Source organism: Carcharodon carcharias, chromosome 13 (assembly GCF_017639515.1).
Source record: "Carcharodon carcharias isolate sCarCar2 chromosome 13, sCarCar2.pri, whole genome shotgun sequence".
NCBI classification, from domain to species: Eukaryota; Metazoa; Chordata; class Chondrichthyes; order Lamniformes; family Lamnidae; genus Carcharodon; species Carcharodon carcharias.
The window spans coordinates 51,435,364-51,460,321 of record NC_054479.1 but is presented as its reverse complement, the minus strand read 5'-3'; the positions used below and the strand labels follow the sequence as shown (position 1 = coordinate 51,460,321).

General features: G+C 42.9%; 1 protein-coding gene across 1 annotated transcript; it reads right to left on the bottom strand.

Moving 5' to 3' along the window:
* Positions 1 to 860: 860 nt before the first annotated feature.
* LOC121285818 (serine/arginine-rich splicing factor 1B-like) lies at positions 861 to 23,451 on the bottom strand. Its single transcript, XM_041202676.1, has 5 exons — positions 23,191 to 23,451; positions 22,731 to 22,942; positions 11,531 to 11,694; positions 9,264 to 9,436; positions 861 to 1,134 (listed from the first exon to the last, which is right to left on the bottom strand). The coding sequence occupies exons 2-5, from the start codon at positions 22,919 to 22,921 to the stop codon at positions 985 to 987; spliced, it is 678 nt and encodes a 225-aa protein (XP_041058610.1). The 5' UTR covers positions 22,922 to 22,942; positions 23,191 to 23,451; the 3' UTR covers positions 861 to 984.
* Between the last annotated feature and the right edge of the window lie 1,507 nt (positions 23,452 to 24,958).

Sequence of the window (24,958 nt, the reverse complement as noted above, 5' to 3'; positions counted from 1 at the left end):
TTTATTAACTGTCACTGGATGGTAAAAGTGTGAAGCTTATTTGAACACAAATAAAGAAGGTATTTCTCTTGGCTCAGTGGTAGTACTTTCACATCTGATGAGGAAGGTTATGGTTTCAGATCCTACTTCAGGAACTTGGGCACATAATCTAGGCTGATAATTCAGTGCAGTACTGAGGGAATGCTGCACCATTGAAAGTGCTGTCTTTCAGACAAGATGTTAAGTATACCCTCCTGGCTGTGTGTATGGCTCCCAACGAACTCTTTTGAAGAGCAGTTGAGCAGGACAACAGAACTCCCTTGCTCCTTTTAAAATAGTGCTTTGGGATCTTATATATCCAGTTGGATAGAGAGGAGACAGCACTTTTGACAGTGCCCATTCCCACCACTGAACTCTCAGTCTAGATTCAAGTCTCTGGAATGGGGACTTGCACTTACACCCTTCTACCCAAGGCCTAATACTACTACTGAGCCAAGGCTGACACTGCTACCATCTCCTAAAACAGGCAAGCAGCAAGCTCCTCCAAACTTAAATATGGAACTAATTTTTAAAAAAAAAAATTCATTGAGAAATCCTAGGTTAATACCCAACTTAACATTTTCTTCATTGTTCATTTCTTTCATACATCTTAAAATTTCAAATTATTACTGCCAAGTATTAGAACACCTGAGATTTACTTGATTGGTCTGCGTTTATGAAGTAGGGGACAATGACAATTTGATATACACAGTGCAAAATACCTTTCTTCACAAATAAACACACAACATTGCCCTCGCTACCTTTTTATTTAATAAAAGGAAGTATGCTAAATTAGTAGAGAAGCCAGTAAAGATCATGGAACAAGACAACAAAGTCAATAATTAAAAAAAGAAAAAAAACAAGTTTATTTAATTCAAAGCATATCACGAAATATAGAATTGAAGAAAATAACTAACTGCCAATGATGGAATGTGGATTAAAAAGAAATTTCTGACTACCAAGTCCTCATCTATATTGGGGTCTCGGTGAATACCGAGGAGAGCTTCTGCTTTGATAAGGAGAATAACGACCTCTAGAAAGGGACCTTGATCTTGACCTGCCATAACTAGAACTTCTGGGCTTGTCTGCACGAACTCTAATGTAAGCAGTTTCTCCCTGGAAAAGAAATGATTGGTATCAGTGCTGTGAGCAGAACCTGTGGGAAAAGGTTTGAATACAGAATTAAGCAGCTAGTTTCTCATCGATGGCAAATACGACAATGCATCAGTTTTGTTATTTTTCTCCTCTCTGACCCCAAAAGTGTTGCCTTCTGCTGAGTCTGATTCCACCAACTCCAGATACGTCCTGATGGACATTCACATGTGAGCACAATGAATGTTGAGCTATCTGAGGTATCACAACCCAGTCTAAACTCACCTTCACCCAACGTTTACAAACTGCACCATCCAGCTGGACTAGCAACCCAAACTGATCTTCTCCCCAAGCTAGTAGTAGAGGCCCACTACTACAATAACTACTTATAGCACCTTTAACATAATGAAACACCAGATATGGCTGGACCACCTAGGTCCTGTACTTGTCTGCTAAAACTGATTATTCCAGGATCATCCAGGAATGTAAAGATAACTCCCACTATCTTTTCTCTTACAAGCTGTCAACTTAAACTTCTCCTTCCCCTGCCTCCTTCACCCTCACCTCCAACGAGGGAAGTTATTCAATTTCTATCACCAAGATTGAGACCATCCAGACTGCTGCTTTTGCCATTTTCCTCCCTCTAGCCCATCAGGTCAACCCTCCACTAAGATACCCCTCCCGGCCTAGCCCTGAACTTGCATCTTTCTCTAGTTTTTCCTTTATCTCCCCTCATGCCCACACCGAGCTCATTTTGTCCATGAGACCCGCCATCTTCAGTCATCGCCCCAAACTTTGCTGCACTGTCACTAACCCCTTCCCTCTCACTGATAACAATGTGAGGCTGCAACAAGTTTCCCATTGTGTGTGTTATTTTTGACCCTATGATGAGCTTTCAACCATATATCTGCACTATCATTACAACTGCTTTATTTCCACCCCCGTAACATACTTTGGGCATGTAGCATGAAGCAACAGTATAGAAAGATGATGCTGGAAGGAATGGTAGAGGGAAAATGTAGTGTAGATAGGCAGAAGAACAGCTGGAGTGATAACATCTTAGAACAAATGGGCTTGAGTTTCACAAGGTCATTGCGAGCAACACAAGATTGGGGCAATTGGAGCAGAGTGCATGTTTCCGCAGCAACTTTGCCTCCGAGTTATCTGCACCACCATGCAACATCCCAATGCCCCCTGCCTTAGCTCATACGCTGTTGAAATCCTCATCTATGTCTTTGTTACCTTCAGGCTTGACTGTTCTAAAAACACTCCCGGTTAGCCTCTCTCATTCGATTCTCTGTAAACATGAGGTCATCCAAAACTATCCTGACCGAATCCTAACTCGCACCAAATGTTGGGGAAGGAAACAGTTAAGGAGTTCAATTGCTAATTATCAGTTAACAACCTAAGTACCCATTTGGGATGTATAAAAGGGATAACAGATAAGGTAAGTTCTCTCTGTAGGGAGTTTTACGCAGCAGAAATAAAATTATCTGAAGGAGTTTGTCTTAGTGTTGGTCTTTATTGCCCAACAGCTATTGAACCTTAACACCAAATCCTATTCACCCATCACTCCTGTGATTACTGACCTATATTGGCTCCCAATTAAGTGATGCCTTATTTTAAAAATGTCATAACTGTTTCAAACCCTTCTATGGCTTGCCCCCCACCCCCCCATCTTTGTAATCTCCTACAACCCCAAAACCTTCAGAGACTCCTCTAATTCTGGCCTCCTGAGCATCCCTGGTTTTAATCGCTTCACCACTGGTGACCATGTCTTTAGCTGTAGATCCTAAGATCTGGAATTCCTTCCCTAAACTTCTCTGCCATGTTTTCCTCCTTTAAGTCGCTCCTAAAAAATTTACCTCTTTGGCCAAGCGTTTGGCCATTCCTCCTAATATCTCCATATGTGGCTCACCTCAATTTATTTTATAAGCAGCTTATTACACTAAAGGCATAATATCAAATCAAGTTGTTGTTGAAGCTGGCTAGTTCAGCACTAATCTAAAATGTCATTCTGTGAAGCTATAGCAAGGTACAGTATGAGGTGCTCTTCTGATGTTGGGACTGCAGTATGTTGTTGTAGCAGGGTACAGGAAACCTTACTCTGCGTATGATCTTGGGAGTTCTTAATACAAACATTAAATATCCGAAATGGCAAGAGTTACATTCCTGTCAATTAAAGAAACAAACTCTACCAGGTCCCATAATAATTCAGTTGATTAAACTAGTGTGTGCCATAGAGGTCGGAAGGTATCAGGCTTGATTCTGAGGCTGCTAAGAAGTGGCTGTAAAGTTACAATTTGACTGTACATTCCCGAACCACCGGTGCTTTGTTTCTGCTTCTAATCATTTTGCAGTGACTTCTGCATTTGGCAGACTGGTGAGGACTGGATTGGGTTCTGCTCCTTCAAATAAACACTCAGGATCCTTACCCTGGCTCATGTACAAAAAAGTAGCCAATTGGACGAGCTAGGTGCAGCCCAGCATAATTCAAAGAAAGAGGGCTATAAATGGGGGAGTGGAAATTGAGCAGTGGTTAGTTCTCAATGTCCTGGCAGAAAAATATGGAATCTAGCCGCTATGAAAAATATCGACAGTCCAAGTTGAAACATCTCCAAGATTCCAAGAAACACCTGAATTATTGTTGCAACATCTGGAGAACAGACTATCCTCTTTTCCTATAACTATCTGCAAAAGCTAGTCCACACTGGTACTGATATGCAACCAAACGTGATCATGTATCGTGGATTTATCACAATACTGCAGTTTACTTTGTGTTATTAAAATATGTTTGCCTTTATTCCTTCTCCAATTTCCCCCATCTCCCATGGCACTGATTTATTTTACAGTACAATTAAAGCATTTTACGTTACAATAATTAAAATATATTTCAGTTACAAGAGCTGTTGATAGAGTGGAAGGGAAGGGAATATAGCTCTACTTTTCGCAGTAAGGGTTCAAATATCTGCCAGCTCTGAACATCAGAATTCAGAGGAGCCTGGGGCATGTGTTCTGGTCTTCACATTGCTTCAATTCACGTGTACTTTGGCTGCCATTACAGATCTGAACCCAGAATCTCCTTTTTGGCCTTTTGCAGCAATTTCTATTCTCTCTTCTCCTGTGGCTGTACTACCTTTAATTCCCTTCTAACTCCAGCAACAAACCATCTCTTGTGGCCTCGATACATCCATTCTTTCAATCTCTGATCACGTCCTTAGCTCCCATATTCTCCTCCTCTACGCCAATCCATAATAACCATTTTTCAATGTAAAAATTCTGAAAACTTTTACAAACTCACTCTCAACCACCCCCCCATCCCAAAATTTGGCCTCCAGACCTATCAATTTCTTTAAGCTTGTGCTCACCTCCAACTTTAAATCCCACTAAAACTACCAACAGCTGTCACCTCTGCTCCTCTTCTTGTAAGGCCTCCATCTTTGCTCACTTGTCTGAGGGGCATAAATTTGAAAATAATCGGTGCAGAATTGCCTAGTCATCAGCTGTCAGACCTGGCATAAACATATCGCTTTCCTCAGCCAAAGACTATCAATTACTCAAACAACATTCAGGAGGACTGGGATAACCCCAAGCTCTATGAACAACTATCCCTTAGGCCCTTCTCCCTATCCTGTACAGCCTCACCTCAAATACCAAAGTGTGGAAAGCTCATGGATTTCTTTGTCTCCAAAATCAGCTGTCTCTTTATCCACAGGCTCCAATGTCCATCTATCCACTGAACTACTATCTCTCAGTAAATTTCTACCCCAACCACCCCACCCACCCAACCACAAAACTTTGTTCATCTATAAGACATACCTGCTGCCTCCTTGATACGATACCCTTTCCACTCAACTTTTCTGGCCCACATGCTAGTTGATATGGTCAATGGATCCCTTCCTTGAAACACACTTTTCAGTCTTCCATTCTTCCTAATTGCCACCCCACTGCCAATCAAACCCCTTCCTCCCCTTCGAACATCCTTTTTTTTAAAAACTTTCATGGCTGAGTGCATCACTGATAAAGCCATTATTTGTTGCCCACCCCTAATTGCTTGAGTAGGTGGTGGTGAGCTGCTTCTTGAACACATAGAAACATAGAAAATAAGAGCAGCAGTAGGTCATTCGGCCCTTTAAGCCTGCTCTGCCATTCAATATGATCATGGCTAATCCTCTATTTCAACGCTGTACTCCCTCTCTCCCCATATCCCTTGATGCCTTAGAATCCAGAAATCTATTTCCTTAATAAATATATTCAGTGACTTGGCCTCCATAGCTTTCTGTGATAGAGAATTCCATAGGTTCACTACTCTCTGATTGAAGAAGTTTCTTCTCATTTCAGTCCTAAATGGTCTACCCCGTATCTGAGACTGTGACTCCTTTTTCTAGACCCCCCAGCCAGAGGAAACATCATCCCTGCATCCAGTCTGTCCAGCTCTGTCAGAATTTTGTATGTTTCAATGAGATCCCCTCTCATGCTTCTGAACTCCAGTGACTACAGGCCTAGTCAGCCCAATCTCTCCTCATACGAGAATCCTGCCATCCCAGGAATCAGTCTGGTGAACCGAACACTGCAGTTCATTTGGTGTAGGTACACCCACAGTGCTTTTAGAATGCTTCAAGGTTTTGACACAGCGACAGTGAAGGAAAAGCAATATAATTCTAAGTCAGGATGGTTTGTGTGGTTTGGAGGAGAACTTGCAGTTGGTGGTGTTCCAATGCATTTGGTGCCTTCATCCTACTAAGTGATAGAGATCGCAGCTTTGGAAGGCACTATCGAAGGAGGCTTTAGCGATCATCAGCTAAGTGATGGAATGAATCCTGGAAATTGCCATCAAACAGCACCTGCACAATAATAGCCTGTTCACCAATGCTCAGTTTGGGTCCGCCAGGCCTATTCAGCTCCAGACCCCATTACAGCCGTGGTCCAAACACGGACAAAAGAACAGAAGTGCATCTTGTAGATGGTACACATTGCTGCCATTGTGGAGGGAGTGCATGTTTAAGTTGGTGGATGGGGTACTGCTTCAGCAAGTTGTTTTGACCTGGATAGCTTCGAGCTGAGTGTTGTTGGAGCTGCACTCATCCAGGCATGCAGAGAGTATTGCATCACATCCTGACTTATGCCTTGTAGACAATGGACAGGCTTCAGGGGAAGTCAGGAAATGAGTTACTCACTCCAGAATTCCCAGCATCTGACTACTCTTGTAGCATTTCATTTATATGGCTGATCCAGTTAAGTTTGTGGCTAATGGTAGCCCACAAAATGTTAATGGTGAGGAATTCTGCGATGGTAGTGCCCTTGAATGTCAAGGGGAGATAGTTAGATTCCTTCTTATTGAAGATAGTTATTGCCTTGCAATTGTATGGCGCAAAAGTTACTTGTTACTTATCAAGTCAAGCCTGAAAGTTGTCCAGATCTTGCTGCATGTGGACAGGAACTGCTTCAGTATCTAAGGAGTGACAAATGGTGCTGAACATGGCATAATTATCAGCGAAAATCCCCACTTCTGTCCTTATGATGGAGAAAAGGTCATTAATGAAGCAACTGTCTGGTCCTAGGATACTATACTGAGGAACTCCTGCAGCGATGTCCAGGGCATGAGATAATCGGCCTCCAACAAGCACAACCATCTTCCTTTGTGCTAATTATAACTTCAACGGTGGAGAGTTTTCCCTGATTCCCACTGACATCAATTTTGCTCAGGCTCCTTGATGCCACACTTGATCAAATGCTACCTTGCTGTTTAAGGCAGTCACTTTCATTTCCCTCTCAAAAGCAGTTCTTTTGTTCATGTTTGGACCAAGGCTGTAATGAGGTCTGGAACCGAGTAGGCATTGCAGAACCCAAACTGAGCATCGCTGAACAGGTTTTTGCTATGTAAGTGCTACATGATAGCAACGTCCAGGGCGCATTTCAATCACTTAACTTATGATTACGAGTAGACTGATGAGGCACGTATTGAATTTGTTCTGGCCTTCTGTGAACAGGACATACCTGGGCAATTTTCCACATTAGCAGGTAGATTTCAGCTGTATGGAACAGCTTGGCTAGGGATGCGGCTAACTCTGGAGCATAAGTCTTCAGTACTACTCCTGGGATGTTGTCAGGGTCACAGTGTTTGCAGTAGCCAGTGCCTTCAGCCATTTCTGGCTGAAGATGGGCATCTGTGATGCTGTGGACTTCAGGAGGCCGTCGAGATGGATCACACAGTCGGCAGTTTTAACTGAAAATTGTTGAAAATGCTTCAGCCTTGTCTTTTGCATTGACGTGCTGGAATCCCCATCATTGAGGATGGGGAAGTTTGTGGAACCTCCTGTTCCAGCTACTTGTTTAATTGTCCACCACCATTCACGACTGGATGTGGCAGGACTGCAGAGCTTTGATCTGATCCATTAATTGTGGTGTCGCTTAGCTCTGTCTCTTGCATGCTCCTTCCTGTTTGGCATGTATGTAATTCTATGTTGTAATTTCACCACGTTGTCATCTCATTTTTAGTTTACCTGGTACTGCTCCTGGCATGCTGTTCTCATTGAGCCAGGGCTGACCCTCTGGCTTGATGGTAATGGTAGGAAGAGGGATATCTGGACCATGAGGTTACAGATTGTGACTGAATATGATTCTGCTATTGCTGATGGTCTACAGTGCCTCATGAATGCCTAGTTTTGAACTGCTAGATCTGTTCTAAATTTATTCCGTTTAGCACAGTCGTCATGTTATCCTCAGTGTGAAGACAAGGCTTCATCTCCATAAGAACTGTGCAGTGGTCACTCTTACCAATGCTGTCATGGACAGAGGCATCTGTGCCAGGTACATCTGTGAGGGCGAGGTCAAGCATGTTTTCCCTCTTGTTTGTTCCTTCACCGTCTGCTACAGGCCCAGTCTGGCAGATAGGTCCTTCAGGACTTGGCCAGCTCAGTCATTAGTGGCACTACCAAACCACTACCCCATCCAGACTACATTCTATGTCCTTGCCACCCTGTGACGACTTCTTTTAGTGATCGACATGGAGACATGCAGGAGTACAGATTCATTGGTTGAAGGAGGGCGGCAGGTGGTAATTATCAGGTTTCCTTCTTCAGATATCATTGCTTCCTCTTTATCCAGTAACTACTTACTTAAACCATCCAGTTCTTCTACTATACTCAATGCTGAAATGACCCTAAACCAAGTCTTGAGTGACATCCTCTGTCACTGATCAGTGCTTATCCCTTTCTGTCCTCCTCAATCGCTCCACAGTATATTCAATATATGGTTAAACACACCACTTGTCTTGAATACCTGTCCAACATTATCCAGCATTATAGGACTGCCATTGCAGCGTTACATTCCTAACTATCTAAACTTGGTTGAAGCATCGGTCTCCTCATCTGCACCACCACTTCTGGAATCATTCAATTTTCACCCGGCCCCTGCCTCTTCTTGGCTCCAGTATTGTCCTCAAATATACCAATGCCTTCACTTTGCTCTTCCCAGGCTTCTCGGACGAGTCACAACGTTGTCTAGTTCAACAACACAAAGATGGAGGACATCAGCTTTTACCTTCACCATAAACTCCTCTCCCTTGTTACTTATATTCATCTAGGATATAGGTACAGCTAAGGACTGTTTATATTCTGTCTCAAATGTACAATAAGTTTTAAAAAGAGAATCAAATTTTTCACTTGTTATTGATATCCTGGCTGCCCTGATCACCCTTTTCTCCTCTCCCCACTGAAAATCTAACCCAGATTGGTATGGCACTAGTACCTCACTAAGGTTGAACAGTAACCATGAATGAATGGACCTAGACAGTTTGTGCTGGCAGAGCTATCTGCTAGTGTGGGAAATCACAGTCAAGCCAATCCTGTGTTTTTTCAACATCCATGTCTTGGTAACTGAATTAACAATCATATGCACAGCCCTGGTTGATTTATTCCTCCAATTCTAATTAAGGGGCACTGGAGTTATAGTCACTCTACTACTAATTTAGCTGACATCAGCTAACTAAACACAGAATAGGGATTGAACACAAATTCTTCTGAGTAGTAGGATTCATGTTATACATTGGTCAATGCATTTACTAATCAAACTACTAGGACAGGGCATCGTTAATGTGTTTCATACTTTGTCTAGAATTTCCTAATAAACAGGTACGGCTAAAACGAACTAACCTCATGAGAACGAAATTTTGTATCATCGAGCTTCCGTACTGCATAATCCATGTCCTCCTTGCGGAGGAATTCCACCACTCCAGCACCTTCTCCCAGAACATCTGCATAGCAAACATCACCGGCCTCTCGCATGTGATCCTTCAAATCCTGCCAGCTGCCGGAGGGAGGTAGCCCTATGTAGGAAAAGATTTTTGAACTATTAACCCCAAGGATTGAAATCAGGTGTGCCCTTTGCACACAAACCAGAAGAAAGAATAAGTTTAATTCAGAAGATTTCAAAAGTGAAGAAGTAACTATGAATGAGAGAGGTCAGTCAATCCCTCTTCGTATTTCTCAGTGCATCCAACTGTCTCTTAAATGACTACAGCCTGTGTGTGTTCCTGCTTTGTTGCAGTCAAATACTTTCTCCAGGAGCATTAAGACTGATTTCTCCTCAAGCAACAGATTCACCACATTAAATGCTAGTTTGGGAAGGCGCTTAATAAACAATCTTCATCTTCACCCACAGGAAATATATTTGAAATATGGAGGGCAAGTTATTTGGCATAGCTTGTTCCATGACATGTTCCATGTAGTGTGATTTGCTGTGTGAGAATTTTGTATCAAGAGTTCCTGGTTTATGAACAGATCTGAGTGATAATAAATCAGTTGCCTCATAGTATGCCACAAAGAACATGTGGTTTGCATCCACAATCCTGATTTTAACCTTTTAGTTCTTTTTCGAGAATTGCTTTATTTGGATTGAAGTGTTAAACGTAGTAAAGTCACAATATACAAGAGGGTAATAAGAGGAAGCAAAATAGATAGCTCATTCTACAAGTGTAAGAGACCCAAATACCCACTGGGTTGAACTCAAATAGGACTGGATACAGGCTGAATATCAGATCAGGACAAATTACTGATCTATATCAGGTAAAATTAAGCAGTATCTTTGAAGAATAAATCCAGAAGGAATTTGTTCTGCCCCAGCATTTTCTTCGATCAGCGTAACAGAAACATAGGGCCACAGATGCATGTTCTCTCCATTGGTCCAGGAGAATCAATTAGCAGAGTTAGAAGAAATGTTGGAAATAAGGAGTAAAACAGCAAATCACAGGTCAGTCAGCAAATGAAGTAGAAAAAGATTGATTTTGCAGAACAGTCTCAGCTTAAACATTAACTTGTCTTTTTCTCTTTAAGATGTTGACTGATCCAATGTATATTTTCCAGCATTTTTTGTTTTTACTCCAAGCAATCAGCGTCAGCTCTTGAAGAATGATGATATAACAAAACACTAAAATGGTTCTCTCATTATTTCTGTTACAACTGGTTCCAGTTCCCTTAGGCTAGACAGGAGAAAATTCAGTCAGAGTTCCCACTCTTGACTGGCATCCAGTCATTCCTACTTTAAAGTGCTTGCGTGTGAACACTGGAAAACACTGAACTGGACTAAACTATGATGATCCCTATCCAAAGTCAAATAGCTTGCTGTCTGGGCCTAAAAATGAACTGTAGCCACTTTGGTAAGGTATTACAGGCAAGCAGCCAATGTTTAGAGGTTGGGTGTTGGTGGGGTGGGGAGCTGGTAGAAGGATGAGAATTGGCAGTGAAAAATGTAAGAGGGAAACTATAAAATAGCAAACTTTTCTGGTAGTGTTGGTTAGCAATTTTTAACCAAACATTTTAGATCACATTTAGGGGGTGAAATTTAAAATAAAAATACTGTGGCAGCCTGCATAATTTTTAAAGGTACCGTGCTGCTGATGATTTCCAGGGAAAGTGCCAATAGTGCACTTGTTATACTATGCACTTTAGTTCTGTAGCAGAATAAGGATCAGTACATAAAACCATGTACGAAGCTGCATACGACAATGATCTTCATCCTTAAATATATGAAGTTTCTTGATACCAGGAATGTCCAAAGCTTTTGCTCCAAACTTAGGTCATGGCGCATACACGGAATCTTCGCAGTCCAATATAAAGTTTAAATGAATATTCCGGTTAATTTGCTGGGATTAACAGATGTTGACGTTTTCATTTAGCACTTATCACCAAATGCGCCAACATTTCCAAGCCTCCAAGATCACAAAATTTACAGTATGAAATGTATAATAAGTAAACAGAAAGCAAGTTGATTGGGCTTTGTGGGTTCAATTGCTAGATGTTGTAGGCCATCTATGGACACCCCAGCTTTACATGGACATTCTACACTAAATGACTTTCCAACTCTACTCAGGTTTTTAACAAAAACATTGGCTGTCAAACATGAAACGGAAACAAAAACGCACCAGAGACAATGACCCTGAAATCTGATCTGCGAGCAGCTGGTCCTGGTCTTCCTCTAGATCCACCGCCGACTCCGCCAACTCCTCTGCCTCTCTGGAACTCCACCCGTAAACGATAGACTCCATAATCATAACCATTTCTTCCATAGACTGCGTCTTGTGCATCTCTGCCAATGCAAGGGGGGAGGAAGAAGTTAAGCCACAATTTTCCATCTATTTGGAAATTTCTTCCTATGTGTAACGCAAGGAAAGATCCAGTCAATGTTGCCACCAATAGGATGTTTATAAGTGAGCTATTTAATTCAGATGCTTCACAGGATGCCCAGCTGAGATGTATATGGATGGTCCTGTTGGCTGAACAGTGTCACAAGCTGCAAAGGTACACAGGTAAATGAACAAAAAAAAGAAACCTGGAGCTGGATCAAGAGAGAATATATACATTTATCAATTAAAAACAGGTTATCGTCAAGATTGGAGTGGGTCCTTCTGCACTTTTACAGAACTAGGCCAACCATTTAGTAAGCAGCAACACAGTACATAGTTGAGTTTCCTATAGTAATGGAATTGCATTATTTGTCTTCTGTTTTCAAGGCTTCCCAGTGACTACAGTATGGAGGCTCTAAATGCACAATTCATAGATTTCAGCAAAACCTAATGGTAACTGTGTTGAATTTCATTCTATATTCAATTCAATTGTTACAACAAAATACACAATTATATATTTGGCCTTCCAAACTCTTGCTGTATCTAAAGAAATTATTTTAAGTTGTATAAACCACTACTAGTTCTAGGTATGCCACTGGGGCTTGTAGCATGCTAAATAGTCAATTAAGAGCACTGTCCAACATTGAAGCACACTGGTACAATTGTGATTCTTCTTTTGCTATATTTATTAGTACTAATACAGAAAATAAATCTGGGTATAATACTATAGCTTTTAACTACAATTCTCACTAATCCTATCATTATTCGAAGTGCTACAGGTATCTGAGTAATATTTTTTTAGGTTGCCCTAAAACAAGATAACCCTACAAATGGATCCCAATGCAGTTGGAAGTAAGGTTCAGCCATTTAGCAAAGAAGTCATTCAAAACCATTACCACAATCTTCATTGTCCCTATAGCAAGACCTGAATAAAATGTATAAAACCATATGCATGACTGAATGCAACTTGGTTGCATCTCAACTGTTGAATTAACTTAACCACTGTGTGTTTTCTCTTAGAAAAAGAGCCTGGATGCATTGCTGGAAATCTGAAATAAAAACAAGTGCTTAATGTGCGTAGTAGGTCCCTCAACATTTGGAGAGAGAAAATACAGGTGATGCTTCAAAGTAGAGAACTTTTGTCAGTTCTGAACTTTTGCTTTTCAGATGTGGTTGGACCCATTTCGTATCCCCCGGTTTGTCTGATTTTAATTAGCTACAAATTATGTATCTATGTTACTATACACCTACAATATCTCAACAAAAGCTCCAAACACATGTTTTAAATAGTGCACAACATAATACGTTTATGTTCCCAGTTCCTTGATTCACTGGCTGTCACAAAAATATCTAATTTTAACACAGCAGCTCAATCATTAAATACAGTAACAGGGAAACTTTCATGTTTCATAGCCTACCAAATGGATAACTAAAGCCAAGTTACAGTAGAAATTTCTTAGTATTTACAATGCCAGATCTGAGCTAGAAAAATACACAAGTTTTGTGGCTGTATTTAACCCCGTTTCCACCTATTCTACCCAACATTCTATTTTCTGCTCTCCTGAATAAGCCCTTTATGGCCGAATGATCCAACTCACAATGCACCCTTCAGTCTCTCAATCAGGTAGCTATCATTTCCGTGTGAACCAAGAATAGCAAGTTATCAGCAGATTATATGCTCATGCGGAGACTTCACAGCTCAGCCCAATCCTGCATCACTCAACAACTACAGGGGTGCATTTCCATCAAGAGTTGCTAGACACCAATCAGAGTGGGATAATTTTTAATGGGTATAATGGTAATGTTGCTGTAAATAGCAAACAGAAGAAATCTTGCCAGTTGAGTTTCCTACCTCAGATCCCCAAAGGATTCCAAAAAAGGAGACAAAAATTATTGGAGGAACCGCATGCAATTAATTTTACTGATCCATACCCCCAAGCTGAAACACGCTGCAATTGTGTCAGGCGAGTTTGTGCAAATCTGTAATACCCGCGCTGCTGGTTTGACTCAAAATAACCAGGTGTGTCTGAAAGATTGTCTTGAGTGCAGTTTGGTTTGAACAGCACATTTTATTGACTTGGGGGTTAAATCAACCTCATGTGCAGCTCCAGGAGCTGATGTCAAGATTGATCCAATTTGTCCAACTCAGCTATTACTCATATCTAGTGGACACTGTCATTCAGGTTTCCAATTTTACCAGGAAAAATCTGTTATTAATTCTGATTTTAAGGGGATGTATAGCATTGCAACTTGACACCTCAGAACTATCTGATATTCATAGGAACTTCAAGAACTCGAATACAAATGCGGGATCCTGTCACTCAACAAAGTGCTTTAAACCTCCAAATTGCTGTCACTGTGTTGCCCTTTGACTTTTCAGAAACACATTCAAAGATAATCAACAATTGAATAGTATATAGTTTTTGAAAGAATACAGAAGCACACAGAGTTGTACAACAATGCCCTTCATGTCACAAAGCTTAAAAGCCTACAAACGAGCTAATGTTTGTACTAAATTCAGAAAATCCCTTACGCAGTCTACCTAATTCAGTACTTAAATAATGAAATTTATATCTACCTCAGTGCCTGTGGTATAGGAATGGTTATTGGTTTGTAACTTAAATATAATTTTAATTCAACATTCCCTTCCTTTAAAATCCACCACTTCCCTGTTACTTGCTGAATTTCTGTTACTCCAGGGTTGTCACGTTTGCACATTTTTAACCTGATTACTTTATTTTTGAATTTTAGTGATGTATGTCACACTGCAATTCAGCCTTCGGGGCTGCAAACATGCTTCCTGAATAAAATAGCATTATTATTATAAATGAACATTCTTGGTTTTCATTCCTCAGATTCAGGCTGTGTATCTAACCAACCATGTAATTCCTTTCTTAAGGCAAGTAATTAAGGTAAGATAATTAGCCATAATCCACACAGAACTATAGGCATCTCTCCCCGGACACCATTCCACAAGCGTGGAGCAAGGTAAGGAGGCAGGCCTCCATGAAAATAAATAATTACTGTATGCCATTAAACAGTTATTTCTCAATTACAAACATACAAAAATATCAGGGCTCATAATTATAACAGATAGTTAGAAAATACCACAATATTAAGCTATAAGCCATGAAAGTGGAACCAGGCCTGCTTCTATTTTTTTGTCTAATCAGCTGAATACCTGACGCTCATCATGCATGAGGGTTTCAACAGATGAGCTGAGGCAAGGACAGAGTCAGGTAATGTTAACAACATAAGAAATAGGAGTAACAGCTCATACAGCCCCTTGAACCTGTTCCACCATTCAATATGATCACGTTTGAACTTGTCTCAATTCCACTTTCCTCCCAATTCCATATCCCTTGATTCCGAGTGGCAAAAAATGTCTATCTCAGCCTTAAATATATTCAACGATAGAGCATCCACAGCCCGCTGAGGCAGAGAATCCCAGTCATACCACTTTGAATGAAGAAATTTCTAATTTCAATCCTAAATTAGCATCCCCTTATCCTGAGACTGTGTTCTATGTTCACCACAGTGTAAGCAACCTTTCAGTATCTACCCTGTCAAGCCATTTTAGAATCCTTGTTTCAATGAGATCCACTCCTCATTTCCTAAACTCGAGAGAATAGCCTAATTTACTCAGCCACTCCCATTTCCTGTTCAGCTAAGACCAACCTATCCTTAGGACATTGGCTTACAGGGTTAGCTGGAGTGGAAAGAATTCCAGCCCTCAGTGATAGGGTTATCTTTTCAAAACTCACTCATGAGCCAGGCTGGCTTGTGAATCTTCAGTAGCTCCCTGTACTGCGGACCTACATGGCTCAGATATCCAATTAACCAGAGTGGGTAGTGGGTCGACTCAGTTCACCTCCCAAACTCATGCCCTTAATGGAACTTCATACTTGAATCCCTCTAATCAGATTTCCACCCCTAACATCACTGACGCAGTGGCATTAGTGCATCATCTACAAGATACATGCAGCAACTTACCAAGGCTCCTCAGACAGCACCTTCCAAACCCACAACCGCTACCATCTAGAAGGACAAGGGCAGCAGACACATGGGAACATCATCACCTGGAAGTTCCCTTCCAAGTCACTTGCCACCCTGACTTGGAAATTATCGCCGTTCCTTCACTGTCACTGGGTCAAAATTCTGGAACTCCTTCCCTAACAACACTGTGGGTGTACCTACATCACATGGACTGCAGCAGTTCAAGGAGGCAGCTCACCATCACCTTCTCAACGGCAATGAGGGATGGGCAATAAATGCTGGTCTAGCCAGTGACAACCACATTTCATGAATGGATTAAAAAAAAGTACCAAAATGGCACTCACAAAAGGCACCAATTATCTTCTGTGACTCTTGGATCTGCTCGACTTGGCTGCAGACTTTGACACGGGTGCCTACACCATCCTCATCCAACATATTTCCACCAGCGTCTAGTTGAGTGGGACGGGACTTGACTGATTCCATTCTTAGCTATCCAATCATAGTCAGAGAATCACATGCATTGATGTCTCTTCCCAGTGCAGCACCATTACCTCTTGTGTTCTCCAAAGATCTATCCCTGGCCCCCCCCAGCCCTCATTTCTCACCCATATGCTATCCCCCAATGACATCATCCAAAAACATCGTCTGTTTTCATGTGTACGCTGACAACATCACAGCTCGACCTCACCACCACCTCCCTCAACTCCTCCATTGTCTCTAAAGTTATCAGACTGCACATCTGTCATCCAACACTGGTTGAGCAGAAATTTTCTCCAAGCATTGGGAAGACCTAAATCATCATCTTTGGTCCCTCTACAAACTTCATTCACTAGCCTCCATTTCCATCCCTTTTTTGGCAACTTTCTGAGGCCAAGCCAGACCATTTGCAACTTGGTTTCATATTTGACCCTGATATAAGCTTCTAACCACATATTCACGCAATCACGAAGTCCATCCATTTCCACACCTGTAACATTTCTTGGCTCTGTCCCTGCCTCAGCTCATCTAGAGCTGAAAATCTTATTCAAGCCTTTGTTATCTCTAGACTTAGTATTCCTGGTCAGCCTCTCTCATTCTACCATCCATAAATTTTAGGTCATCTAAAACTCTGCTGCCCGTGTCATTACTTGGACCAAGTCCAGTTCACTCTTGAGCCATCTGCTCACTCACCTACCCTAATGCTTAGTTAAGTCATGCCTTAATTTTAAAATTCTCACCCTGGTTTTCAAATCCCTCCATTGCCTCAACCTTCCCTATCCCTGTAATCTCCTCTAGCCCCACAGCCCTCCCGAGACATCTGTGTGACTTGAGTTGGTCCAAGTTGAGTGGAATGGCTGAGGTGGCGGCTGTGGCGAAGGGTGCTGCAAAGCAGTCGAAGCAGTTGCTGACTAAAGTCACCAAGAAGCCGCCCTAGAAGCGGAGGAAATCTCACAAGCAGAGCTACTCCACTTATATGTACAGGATGCTGACCCAGGTCCACCCTTCCACCAGGATCTCGTCCAAGGCCATGGGTGTTATGAACTCCTTCACTGTCGACATTTTCAAGCGCATCGCCTACGAGGCCTCGCACCTCATTCACTACAATAAGTGCCACACCATCTCGGCAAGGGAGATCCAGAGCGCCGTCCGCCTCATGCTGCCAGGGGAACTGGCCAAACACACCGTCTCCGAAGGCATCAAAGCGGTCACCAAATATACCAACTCCGTTTAGGTCAACCATTCTAAAGATTATAGTTCTGGCTTTGCGTATTCCCGATGCTAAATGCACTATCACTCGTGGCCCTGCCTTCAACTGCCAAGGCTCTAAGCTCTGGAATTCCCTCCTTAAACCTCTCCACATATGTATCCTCCTCTAAGATGCTCCTTAAAAACTATCTCTGACCTAGCTTTTGGTCATCTACTCAATATCTCCTTATATGGCCTGGAGACAAATTTAGCTTTATAACACTGCTGTGAAGCACTTTGGGACATGTTATGTTGAAGGCTATATCATACACAAGTTGTTGTATCCCATTGCTATCTTGGAGCCAACTTGGTCCAAGAGAGATCCCACATATTTTCTCTTCAACTAAGAAGGACATTTGCTAGTTGGTCATTAGATAACTGACAAGGTCGAACTATTGCCCTTACTAGCTGATATCAGGCCTAAAAAATTCCTTCTCATATAACATGAAGATAGCCCCCAACCCATTGAACAATGGTTGGAAGTACAGTGTTTCAGCAGCAACTGACGGCATCTCTGCAACCTACTGAAGGTGAGCGTCAAACTTTAGATTTATGACTGTGTTCAAACATCAGGTCTTCAGGTAACCCCCTTCCAGTAGCTGTTATTCCAAGCTTCAGACTTGTTTCACAACTATCTGATAGATATTTCAGACTGAACTTCCACAGGCAAGCTTGTAATTGCTGCCAGCTGGGTGAACTACATGTACAAGTCCAATTGTATATATCAGGCTTGCCAGACACCAACTGAGATAGAAACAGCCAATATTATCCTCAAAGTGTATCGGTGTGGGGGTCGGGGGGGAGATAGTGGTGCACCCATATCTTTCCCTCCTGAGCCCAGAAAAAAACTCTTTATAACCAGTAGTCACAGATTTAAAATAATTGGCAAAAAGCTAGAGAGGAAATGGGAAGAAATTATTTCACAAAGTGGGCTGGAACCTGAAAGTGTATGGAAATCAGATCTCATAGGAATTTTCAGAAGGCAATTAAATACGTGTTTAAAGATAACCAATTTGCAGAGTTGTGTGGAGAAAGCTGGGCTGTGAGGCTAAACTGGACTGCTCATTCAAACAGATGCCACAGATACTGTGGCCCTCTTTTGTGCTGTAACATTCTATAATTCTGTTGCCCTGGTTCAGATCAGCTAAATGAGTACAGACAGAGAACAAAACCAGTTATAAGGGCTCAAACTGTATCACACATCACAACTGTGTGTTAGCTCAGGTCAACTGGTACTCACACTCTTACCTGAGCCAAAAGGCTGTGGTTTGAAGCACCACTGCATGACTTAACATAATCTACATCGATAATCTAGTATTAAGGAAACATTACATTCCCAGAGATATATTACACATAGACCACGTCTGTACATTCCATTGGTTTAACGGACAAAGTTCTGATGACAATATTCAAAGGAGGGCAAGGAGTTCTCTCAATGCCATCACTAGCATTCCCTCCTTCCATCCTGGAAAAAGATAGCTGGTGAGTGAACGGGGCAGCCCCTAAATAGGACTGTCCCGGTAGACCGATCATGTCAGCTTGTTCCTGCCCCAGGAACTCATATTTTCTTATCTTGACTCCGTTCTCTCTCTCCCCTTGTCCAGTCTCTTCCCATCTACAGCCGCGATTCCTCTGATGCCCTAAATCATATCAACAATTTCCAGTTCCCTAGCCCCAACTGACTCCTCTTCACCATGGACATCCAATCCTTCTACACCTCCATCCCCCACCAGGATGGTATAAGGGGTCTCCGTTTCTTCCTTGAACAGAGGCCTGAACAATCCCCATCCACCACCACTCTCCTCCGTCTGGCTGAATTTGTTCTCTCACTGAACAATTTCTCCTTAAAACTGGTCTCACTTCCTCCAAATAAAGGGTGTGGCTATGGATGCCCACATGGGCTCCAGTTATGCCTGTCTCTTTATGATGTATGTGGAACATTCCTTGTTCCAGTCCTAACAGGTCCCCTCCCACAACTCTTTCTCCAGTACATCGATACCACTTCATGCTCTCATCTGGACCTGGAAAATTTATTAATTTAGCTTCCAATTTCCATCCCTCCATCACTTTCATGCGGTCCATCACTGACAATTATATTCATTACAAGCCCAGCGACTCCCACAGCTACCTCAACTACAACCCCTCACACCCTGCTTCCCGTAAGGACTCCATCACGTTCTCTCAGTTCCTTTACCTCCATCCGATGAAGCTACTTTCCTAAACAGTGCTTCTGACATGTCTTCCTTCTTCCTTAACCGAGGTTTCCCACCCACGATGCTTGACAAGGCCCTCAACCGTGTCCAACCCAATTCCCGCGCCTCTGCCTCCCAGAACCATGATAGGGTCCCCCTTTGTCCTCACTTTTCACCCCATCGGCCTCCGTATTCAAAAGATCACCCTCTGCCATTTCCGCCAACTCCAGCATGATGCCACCACCAAACATAATTTTCCTTCACGCCCCCCTGTCGGCATTCCGTAGGGACCATTCCCTCTGGGACACCATGATCCATTCCTCCATCGCCCCCTACACCTCAACCGCCTCCCAAGTCACCTTTCCATGCAATCGCAGAAGGTGCAACACCTGCCCCTTTACTTCCTCCCTCTTCACCGTCCAAAGGCCCAAACACTCATTTCAAGTGAAGCAGCGCTCCACTTGCACTTCCCTCAATGTGGCCTGCTGCAATGTTCCAGTGAAGCTCAACGCAAACTGGAGAACAGCACCTCATCTTCTGATTAGGCACTTTACAGCCTTCCGGACTTAACATTGAGTTCAACAACTTCAGATCATGAACTCTCTCCTCCATCCCTCACCCCTTTTTTCAAATATTTATTTTTAATTTTTATATACACATTTTTTCTATTATTATTTTTAAAATTTAGTTCCATTCATTGTTTAATCCCCACCTTTTAGCCTATTTTGATCCTTGCTCCCACACTACCCCCTCCCCCGACCACCCACTAGGGCCAGCTGTCACTGGCTCAACTTTCTACTCTTAATGTCACCATTAGCACCTCCTTTAACCAGTATTACCACCATCAACACCCCTTCGACGTCTTGTTTATGACATCTTTCGCAATCTCTCCTTTACCTCCACCTATCACAGGTCTTCTATCCAGCTTCATCTGTTCCACCCCTCTTATACAGTATATATTTCACCACATTTGTACTTCTCTTTAGCTCTGAAGAAGAGTCATCTGGACTTGAAACATCTTTCTCTCCGCAGATGCTGTCAGACCTGAGTTTTTCCAGCAATTTTTGTTTTTGTGGCTGGTGAGTCATCTTATTACTGTTTTTTGGATGTGCGCGCAAAATAGCTGCACTCAAATAATACATTGTATGTGAAGTATTTTGAATGTTTGAAAGATGCAAGAAGTGCTATATAAATGCAAGCTGGTAGTTATCCACTTGATCATTATGTCCTATTCACATTTCTTTACTTATTTAAGGACATACGTTTGTATAGCATCTTTCATGGAAGTGAATAGTTCCAACTGAAAAATATACTAGTCAAAATTTCTACTAAATGAAAGAGAAAAATATTACCAACTTCAAAGTACCATATGCTCAATGTCACAAAAATGTATATCGATAACAAATTATAGGTGCTAGACACCACATTTTTGCTTAAACCAAAAATCACATATCTGCTATTTCAGTTTTGTTGGATGATTTAACCACTCTTCACCCAAGTTCTGGCACCAATCGACAGAGACTTATACAGAGCTACACATTTCTTCAAACTTGAACAATTGCCACCCATGTATTTTTTCTTCTTTTTAAAAACCAGCATCCTCAGGTTTGGCACCCAGGAGAACAGATTTGAATCATGCACCAAGCATGGAGCTCCCCGAAGGATCAATCGATAAATCCAACGCCCAATGTAGTACTGACCCAGATACATCAAGGAAGTCACAGATTCAACCTTGATCTGTGTTGAATTCACTGGTTTCAGCAAGGATCCAATTGGCTTCTGTCTCGGCTAGGTGCTCAGGCATATCAATAGAACACAGCAACGTCAGTGTAACAAGAATAATGGAGAGGGTGGGGTAGTCCTGACTGAACAATAAAATGGTGTCACAAGCGTACCTTAGACTTAAGGAATGAGTCTGCAAACCGTTCAGATAACCAGACTGGGAAATCGAGGACAGGATAAATGGTTAAGTGCTAATTTTCCGAACCATATAAATGCTATTCTTCATTTAGCACTCCTTGAAGAGAATCATTGTCTGGTTCTATAGCCAGAAAGTCCAGGTGCTCCCCAGTTTTGAAGTTAAATTCAAAAGAAAACTGGATATATTTAGTATGCCTCAGCAACATTATGAATTGTTGTTATTTCAGATTTCCAAGAAAAAAAATCTGCACAAGTCTTTATTTTGAAACATGAATCTTACAACTTTAAAAATGTATGTTAAAAGCTTTTCTTTAAATATGTGCAAAACTTTAATAAAATAGGCTTAATATTCAGCACAGGGATAACATAGGTAGAGTCTTAGAAATAAATAATTCAATTGTGATATAAATCTTAAAAGGAAACCCAGCTGATCTGGGTTTGATATTAAATGAAATTTGGGGGCACAGCTGGTTTGGGATTGAGATTTGGGGGTACAGCTGGGTTCGGGATTGAGATTTGGGGGTACAGCTGGGTTCGGGATTGAGATTTACATATGAATAGGGAAGAGTAGGCCAATCGGCCCCTTGAGTCTGCTCCGCCATTTAATAAGATCATGGCTGATCTGATTGTAACTTCAAATCTGCATCTTGCCTGGCCCAGATAACCTATCAAGCCCTTGCTCACCATGAGTCCATCCAGTTTTGGGATTCAAATTTTGTGGGTAAAGCTGGGTTAGGGATTGGGATTTGGGGGTAGAGCCAGGTTTGAGAGAGAGATTTGGGGATACAGCCCGGTTTGGGGGAAAGATTTGGGGGTTTAGTCCGATTTGGGGGTTTAGTCCAATTTGGGGGGTTCAGTCCAATTTGGGGGGCTCAGCCTGGTTTTGGGGAAGAGAGATTCAGAGTTTCAGCCCGGTTTGGGGGATGATCCATGTTTGAGAGAGAGGTTTGAGGGTTCAAGCCTGTTTGGGGGAAGAGAGATTTGGGGGTTCAGCCCAGTTTGGGGGGTTTAGCCCGGTTTGAGGAAGAGAGATTTGGGGGTGCAGCCCGGTTTGGGGGAGAGGATTTGGGACTGAGATTTGAAGCAGAGATTATTTTTATTTAGCGGATTTTCTCTCCAATCCGATGCCTGGAGGCAGTTGGCTAGGCCTGGCCTGGCCTGTTTACCTCGGGTCCTCGAACTCCACGAAGGCGAAAGGCGGGGAGCCGCGCTTATTCTTCAGGTCAATGTCTCGGATTTTCCCGTATTTGTAGAAGATATCCTCGATATCGCGGATCCGCACGTCGGTCGGCAGGTTCCCAACGTAGATGCGGCTCTCGCCGCCACTGGGGCCTCCCCACCGGTAGTTGGCCGACATCGTCCCTTCAGAAAGCGGCGCCTGTAACAAGACAAATGAGACAGTGAACGCCTCAGCCTGGGGCCTAGTTACCGGGGCAGCTCCTCCAGCTCGTTACCCCGGGCACCCACTCGGCCTCTCCTCGCCGACCTGGGCTTCCCTTCGTCGACCCGGGCCCGCGGACTTCTCCACGCCGCCCCGGGGCCTTGTTACCTCGGCCTCTTAGCAGGGTCCCCGCCACCCCAGCCTCACCTTATTGGCTGCCCCTATTCTGGACCCACGATACTCACTCGTATTTCGGACGCGGTTTCCAGCTGAAGCGCAGCTCGAGCTCGCAGTCAGTCAGTGAGTCGGCAGCGAGGCCGCTTCCCGCCGCTTGTCCTCGCGCGGGGGCAGTGTGGCTGCAAAGAGCCACTTAACCAGTGCAGAGCCAAAGTACAGCCTCTGGCGGCCGCGAGCTCCCTTCACTCACTAATACAGCACACACACTGATGGACAGCACACTGCACTCACTAATACAGCACACACTGATAGACAAGCACACTGCACTCACTAATACAACACACACACTGATAGAGAGCACACCACTCACTAATACAGCACACACTGATAGACAGCACACTGCACTCACTAATACAGCACACACACTGATAGACAGCACACTGCACTCACTAATACAGCACACACTGATAGAACAGCACACTGCACTCACTAATACAGCACACACACTGATAGACAGGACACTGCACTCACTAATACAGCACACACACTGATAGACAGCACACTGCACTCACTAATACAGCACACACTGATAGACAACACACTGCACTCACTAATACAACACACACACTGATAGAGAGCACACCACTCACTAATACAGCACACACTGATAGACAGCACACTGCACTCACTAATACAGCACACACACTGATAGACAGCACACTGCACTCACTAATACAGCACACACTGATAGACCAGCACACTGCACTCACTAATACAGCACACACACTGATACACAGGACACTGCACTCACTAATACAGCACACACACTGATAGACAGCACACTGCACTCACTAATACAGCACACACTGATAGACCAGCACACTGCACTCACTAATACAGCACACACACTAATAGACAGGAAACTGCACTCATTAATACAGCACACACACTGATAGACAGCACGCTGCACTCACTAATACAGCACACACTGATAGACAACACACTGCACTCACTAATACAACACACACTGATAGAGAGCACACCAATCACTAATACAGCACACACTGACAGACAGCACACTGCACTCACTAATACAGCACACACTGATAGAGAGCACCCTGCACTCACTAATACAGCACACACACTGATAGACAGCATACTACACTCACTAATACAACACACATACTGATAGACAGCACACTGCACTCACTAATACAGCACACACACTGATAGACAGCACACTGCACTCACTAGTACAACACACACACTGATAGAGAGCGCACTGCACTAACTAATACAGCACACAATGATAGACAGCACACTGCACTCACTAACACAGCACACACTGATAGAGAGCACACTGCACTCACTAATACAGCACACACTGCACTCAATAATACAGCACACACTGATACAGAGCGCACTGCACTCACTAATACAACACACACACTGATAGACAGCACACCGCACTCACTAATACAACACACACACTGATAGAGCGCACACTGCACTCACTAATACAGCACACACTGATAGACAGCACACTGCACTCACTAATACAGCACACACTGATAGAGAGCACACTGCACTCACTAATACAGCACACACTGCACTCACTAATATAGCACACACACTGATAGAGAACTCACTTCAATCAATACAGCTCACACACTGATACATAACTCACTGCACTCAATACAGCACACACACTGATACAGAGCACACTGCACTCACTAATACAACACACACACTGATAGAGAGCACACTGCGCACACTAATACAGCACACACACTGATAGAGAGCACACTGCACTCACTAATACAGCGCACACACTGA

Coding starts and splice junctions, on each gene's coding strand:
- LOC121285818 (XM_041202676.1), bottom strand. CDS start 22,921: ATGTCGGCCAACTACCGGTGGGGAGGCCCCAGTGGCGGCGAGAGCCGC. Junction 11,695..22,730: donor GTGGAGTTCGAGGACCCGAG/GTAAACAGGCCA, acceptor TTGCATTGGCAG/AGATGCACAAGACGCAGTCT. Junction 1,135..9,263: donor CAAAATTTCGTTCTCATGAG/GTTAGTTCGTTT, acceptor TTTCTTTTCCAG/GGAGAAACTGCTTACATTAG.